Raw genomic sequence first — 6,455 nt, 5'->3', positions numbered from 1 at the left:
CCACCCACCCATCCATCATCCACCCACCCACCCATCATCCATCCCTCCCTCCCTCCATTGCACCCCTTTCCACATCCTCTTAACTCTCCATCCATTCAGGCATGAACCAATCCATTTAGCAGTTCATCTCTTTAAACAGTAGTTGATGAGACTTCTGTTAAACTGAGCATAGTGGGGAAATTTGCAGAAAGGAGATCCACATCTTGCATTACATTTCCACCTTGGAGAAGTGTGTAGTCTGCTTGGGGAAATGATAACTACCACCCACGAGCTAGCACAGAGGCCAGGCGGCTGCTGTCCTGGGTGGAGTGGCCGTGACTTCCTCGTGTGGCCCCGACTGCCTTCCTCCTGCACGTGCGGGTAAGGGGTCCACCCGGTGTTGATGCCTGGGGGGCTCCTCCTCGTCCCAGCTCTTCACGCCTGCGTCTGTCCTCTTCCCTCCACATCCCCCCGCCTCTCCTGCTGGTTCTCTGGTTATAGACAAAGGTTCAGATCTGGGGCTCTTAGACCTTCCATGTCTTCTGCTGGGAATAACTTTCTCTTCACCAGTCTCCTCTCAAGAGGGTCATCCTGTCCGTGGCCTAGGCTGCTCCATGCTGGCCCCACTTCCTTTCTGTGCTGTTTCTAGTGGACCCTACCTCACTGAGGCCCGTGCCTGTCACCGCAATCCGGGTTTTCACTGGCTGCTTCTGTAGAAATAGATTGTGTCTTTCTCCTGAGGTGCTAGCTTCGGTGGGAAGCTGGAAGGGGGCCCTTTACACCTTCTGGGGCCCCTGGTCTCTTAACTCTCTGAAGGGATCAGGTTCCATCATTTTCTCCACACACAAGCGGGTCAGGGCTTGACTTGTGTCTGGCAGTGTCCCTGGTGCCAGGGTCACTGAGCAGGTACCCGGTGGTGACCACGCAACACTGGGTAGACGGCCGCAGCCACTCGGGGCAGCACTCTCGGGCTGGCCTGGCCCACCACCCCAGGACCACACAAGTCCTTGGGTCTGGCACCTCGACTCTGCCTTTTGGGGAGCCCTGGGCATCATGCTAGGAGCCCCAAGCTTTTCCTTTGCTTCCCCTTTGAGCCCCTTGTCTTCACTATCAGCTGAAAACTACACAGCCATTGTCGTTGCCTGGACTTGCATCTTCCCTGAGGAATGAATGAATAGAAACGGTGTTTGTGCGCCCGGCTCAGCTCAGGCACCAAGGGGACATCAGGCTGGAAACGGCTTCTGCCCTTTCCCTCCATACAGAGGGGGCTGTATGTCTGGCACAGGCTAGGGAAGGTCTGCTCAGCCTTCTGAATGCCCATCACCCGCCCTGGTCTTCGCTAAACTACAAAATGATATGAAACACTACCACCCCTCCCACCACCCCCCAGCCATCAAGTCGATTCCGGCTCACAGCCGGGCACGACAGCCGGGGTCTGTGCAGAGGGGGTCTAGGCTGCAAATCGTCGTCCCTCAGAATAGCTGGTGGGCGCACACTGCCACTATTTCAGGAAGCAGAGTGGGGCTCCCTCCTGCACCCCCAGGGCTCCCCAGACCTGCCTGCGTGCTGCATCATGTTGAAGGTGCACTAGCTTGTTCACAGGAAGCGCAGACCACAAACCACCCGTAAGTTGACAAAGTTCCGGCATGATGACTTTCGAAGAGCTGTCTCGGTGTCTGGATTCCAGACGTACACTGCTTTATCACACTTCATTTCATGACAGCTCACAAGTCAGGCCTTGTCTGCTCACAAGTTGAAGGTCATGGCAACCCTGCACCGAGCACGTCTCCTGGTGTTGGATTTGCCACAGTGCGTGTCCACGTCTCTGTTCCTAATCGGGTCATTCTCGAAATACTTCATTTTTCATCATGATATTGAACCCTTAATAGACTCGGGAGCCCTGGTTTATGTGGACTCCGTAGCTCATAGTGGATGATGCTGTTAACCTCAAGGCGGTGTGTCCCAGGGTTCAAGTCCACCAGCAGATCCTTGGGAAAAGATGGGTAGTGTCCGCCCATCACCACTGTCATGATGGCCTGGGGTAGGGGCTCCTCTGACTTCAGGACGCTGGGGTTTGGCTCCCCTCCGTCCTCCTCCGAGTCCCCGTGTTGGCCTGAAGGTGTGAGCTGAGGACATGTGTTGGGTTTTGTTGACTCAGGCTTGGGAGAGGCTTCCAGGAACGGCCTTTAAAGCTGAAAACTGCCTAAGCCCTGGAGGTGTGACCGGGCAGGCCTGAAGCCCAGCTAGCCTCCAGCGGTGTCTGTCACAACAAGAACTGGCCCCTAAAGTCCATTCTGGAATGGTGGCAGGGACCGCAGGCCAGGAAGGCAGACCCCGAGGAAAAGCCCCTTGAGTGAGATGGACCACAAGGAAAACTATAGAGCCCCTGGGGTTGGGGGACAGCACCCCACCGAGGCTGCTCAGGTGACCCCCCAGGACAGAGCAGAGCTGCCCATGGGCTTCCCCAGGGTCCTTGTGACAGAAGCTGACTGGTGGATTCGAACTGCCGAATTTTCCGTTAACAGCGCCACTCTTAACCGACTGCACTAACAGCCACCAGCCACCCAAATCAAGGTGATACGGACACAGAACCTTTAACTTGAAGCAGCCTTCTTTTTATTAAGTGCTCTTTATTAAGGCCAGGAGTGGGCAAGGCTTGCAGGAGAAAGCCCCGCTCTCCACCGCCCTGTCTCCCCTTGACTCTCTCCTCCCTAAGCCCTCCTGCTGGCAGCTTCCAGGCTGTCTGTGATATTTACCCTGATTTCTGGGGTCCCTCAGCACAGACCACATCTGGGGACTCTCCCTGTGAGAGACAAAGAGCCCGCTGCATTCGTCCCTTCCTGTCACTCCCCATTCAGGCTGTGCTGTGCCCATGCAGGCCTTGTCTCAGCTTTGAAAATACTGCGTGGTGGTGGTTGTTGTACAAGTTAATGGATGTCCCACTCTGCAAAAAATGAGAAAGTATAGGGAGCTCTGCTGGCCTAGTGGCAAGAAGCTGCTCTGCAGTGCCCAAGGCGTGCGGTTCGAATCCACCAGATACTCAGCTGGAGACAGAGCGGCAATCTCCTCCTGTGCCAGACGGATCCGATTCAATGGTACACAATAAGAAAAGAAAAACTAACAAAAAGACCCAAAGGAGGAAGTATGTAGTCTGCTGCTATGAAGATTCACGGCGTGGACAGCCTCGGGCCGGTGCCACCCTGTCCTGTAGGGTCTCTGGGAGACGGGACCTTCACGGTGACAGGCTGACGGAAAAGTTGGACACAGGGATATGACGTGAGTGCACATTGTTGGGGAAATGTCCCGGGTAGACTTGCTCCATGCAGGGTGACCGCGTCCTAGGATGACCACATCGGTGAAGGCCCTTTGCATCCGAGGCCCCGGGGGCACCACTGGGCACAGTCCATCCTGGTAACGCTAGTTGTCTTTGCTGAGTGTTATCAAGTCAGAACAGACTCAGGCTGGCCCTCCAGCGGGTTTTCAGAGTCTGTGAATCACACGGGAGGAGACTGACCATCTTTCTCCTGCAGAGCTGCCGGAGGATTCGAACTGCGTGTTTTGGGGATGGCGGCACAGCTCCTTTCCACAAGACCATCAGAACGCCCTTCGTAATGCTAAGCCCTCGAGGGGCCGGGCAGTGGCCCAGAGCAGGGGCTGACCATGGGGTCTTCTCCCTGGCATTGTCGCATGTGCTGCCCTGAGCCGGGCACGCCTGGAAGCACCCTGCTTACGCTGCCCTTCACTCCCCACAGAATCCCTTTAGGACCATCCCTGCTTTCCAGATGAGGCACAGAGAGGGTGCACACCTGCCCACTTTGCACAGCTGCCAGGTGGAAGAGTTAGGATGCCAGCCTGCATGGCCTGAGAGGGCCAACAGAGAGGAGGCTGCTGCCCGTCCTTCCACTCGCCGGTGGTGGGCAGTATTGACAGGGCCCCTTGCCTCCTTGGGAAGGAAAGCCCCCCCATCCTCCTCCCTGGGGTGCATTCCTCTCCCCGCTGCCGGGGTCTGGAATCTGACAGAAGAGACACAGCCTCTCAGGCAGAAGCTGCATCAGCTGCAGCTTTGCTGTCAGTCAGCATTGACCCCAGCCGACCTTCCTGTAATTTCCAAGCCCAAAACCCTACAGGAGGTTCCTTCTGGCTTGGAGCGGCTGTTGGATTTGAGCTCCCAGAGATGTGTTGCCTTTGGGTTCCGCTCTGTGGACTGTGCACCAGAGTGCTCTGAGCCACGAGTGGACAGCTGTGGCCTCACTGGGGAGGGGCTGCATCTTCTGGCCTGAGCAGGGCTGCCCTTCACCCCAGACAGTGCGTGGCTGAGGGTTCTGAGGCGCCCACTGTGATCCTGGCGACGGCTGGGGCCCTCTTGGTGACCTCGCCTCCATCTAGAAAGGAGATGTGGCTGCTGGACGAGGTGCAGCTACCCTGGGCCCGGGGACACTGGGGCGATCGTGAAGGTGGCACAGGGTGGGTGGGGTTGCTCTGTGAGGGAACTGCTTGTGGGCAGTGTCCCGGCCCTCAGGACACTTGTGCGTCTGAGTGGGGACACAGGTGTGCGTCCACGCATGTACAGAGTTGCATTGTGAGCAGGGCTCCACCCCCCAGGCTGGCCAGCCCTGCTCAGTGAGAATGTACTCTCCAGTCATGCCCTGCACTCCAGGTTCTCTGTCAGCCAATGTTGAGCTTACACCCCTTGCAGAGCAGCCTGGGCACCCCAGTTCTCATGCCAGGATGCTGGGCGAGCCCTGAGGCTTGGGGGTCACTGTATAGGTCATCATTCTTTCCTCATTGTGCACTACGTGACCTCAAAGTTCAAAGTGGATGGCTCCCTTCCCAGCAGGGGTTCTGCAGGGCTTCCAGCAGGGGAAGTACCCTGATGCCCTTTCCACTTTAATCGTCCCCTTTTCTGCCCTCGTTTCTGGCCCCACTGTGCTCTCTTGAAGCAAAGTCTGGAGGAGGTTGGGATGGCAGCGCTCCTAAGACCTGCCCACACATCTCTGTCTCCCCAGTAGCTGGCAGAGGAAACCTCAAGTCCCTGGCACAGGTGAGGGGTCTCTGTAAAGGCCCCTTCCTTGGCAGTGGCACCTGGCCTGGCGGGCTCCACGTGGCAGGAGTTCCGGCTCCCGTTCTTGCAGCCCCGAGGCTACCCTCCAGTCCCGGGCAGAGGCGGTGATGGAAATGTGGGCCTCCCTGCCCTCACTGACATCAGCAGAGCATCTGGCACTACGGTCAGGATCTAGAGGCTTCCGTGGGCTTCCAGCCCCGGCATTAGATCTGAACAGGTCAGAGGTGGAAGTCGCCGGGGTCATCTGCGGGCTTTGACATTTGTAGTTTGGCTGGGTTTTTCCTGCACTTGGTGGGAACAGCCTGTCCAGTGTTACTCAGCCTGCGTGCCTGTTCATTTCCGGGGAGGCTGGGCAGGACTTGGGGGTTCCTCTCTGTCCCCACTTCAGGCCACTAACTAACAGTGGCTTGCTTTTTCAGGCCTGCTGGGCACAGGGGTGGGGCTGGGACCAGGGGTGGCAGGTGAATCACCCACAACCCTCCTCACCTCATCTAAGTAATTCTGTCTCCGCAAGACAGAGAATTAATGCAAAGCTAGTCAGATGATCAAGGGATCAATGCTTTCAAAGAGGTGGGGCAGACACAGGCCAGGAAGGTGAAGTCCACTGAGGTGCTCCTGGCACCACCTGGCCCTTGACGGAGATACTGCACCCATATGGGGGGTGAGGGAGGTGCAGAGGGGCCTGGTCACACAAGGACCCCATCACCTGCTCAGCAAGAGGGAGGGCGGGCTACAGTCAGTGAACAAGGCTGCTTGTAAGGGTAGAGGGGACCCTTTTCCCTCCCCCATCCCCATCCCCAAGGCCCTACATGTTGTCCCGTAATGGAGGAAGACTTCTGGGGTGGGCAGTGACACTCGAGGTTAACGGGGTCAGGGAGGCAGGGAGCGGCGCTTGAGGCTGGGGGCAGTGCGACAGCTGCCTCTCCACGGTTGCGAATTCCCAAACCCAAGTGCATAGGGTGGAATCCGCCTCAGATCCTGGTGAGAGAACTGCCCACGGTCTTCTGAGGCCGGATGTTTGTGGAACTAGCTGGTGGGCTCCAACTTCCCGCTGTAGGTTCGCAGCCCAGCGACGTGACCACAGTGCCAGCCCGGCCTCCTTTGAAATACAGGCTTTTCTAAAGATGCCTTTTATTGGGCGCAGAAGTTAAGAGTTGTGCAGCCGCGCGCGTGCAGGGTTGCTCCCGTCGCCGCGCGGTGGGGAGAGGCCGCCCGGCGCCGCTGCAGGGCGGAGGGTCCGCTATAAAGACCTCTTTGCGCGCTGGTTCTGCAGCTCCCCGCGGGGCCGGGCCGGGGGCGGGCCGGCCGGGGGCGGCGCCTAGAAAAGGCGGCGCGCGCGGGAAGGTGCGGAGGGCGGCGCGCAGCTGGAGCCCGAGGAGATCGACGCCGGAGGCCGAGCAGAACGCCCCGCCGA

At 58.1% G+C, this 6,455-nt stretch overlaps 1 protein-coding gene across 1 annotated transcript in view; it reads left to right on the top strand.

The window, feature by feature from the left end:
* Positions 1-6,455, top strand: part of LOC102861376 — a 38,212-nt gene that overhangs the window by 12,661 nt on the left and 19,096 nt on the right. Inside the window, exons 6-8 of the mRNA XM_006894689.1 lie at positions 4,282-4,427; positions 5,056-5,204; positions 6,315-6,385. Of these exons, the coding sequence (XP_006894751.1) occupies positions 4,282-4,427; positions 5,056-5,204; positions 6,315-6,385 (366 nt within the window). The remainder of the gene's footprint in view (positions 1-4,281; positions 4,428-5,055; positions 5,205-6,314; positions 6,386-6,455) is intronic.

This window comes from Elephantulus edwardii, unplaced genomic scaffold, assembly GCF_000299155.1.
Source record: "Elephantulus edwardii isolate Elephantulus edwardi_28Jun2011 unplaced genomic scaffold, EleEdw1.0 scaffold00148, whole genome shotgun sequence".
In the NCBI taxonomy this organism is placed as follows: domain Eukaryota; kingdom Metazoa; phylum Chordata; class Mammalia; order Macroscelidea; family Macroscelididae; genus Elephantulus; species Elephantulus edwardii.
The sequence above is the reverse complement of the archived record's forward strand: the minus strand, read 5'-3'. Positions and strand labels throughout refer to the sequence as shown.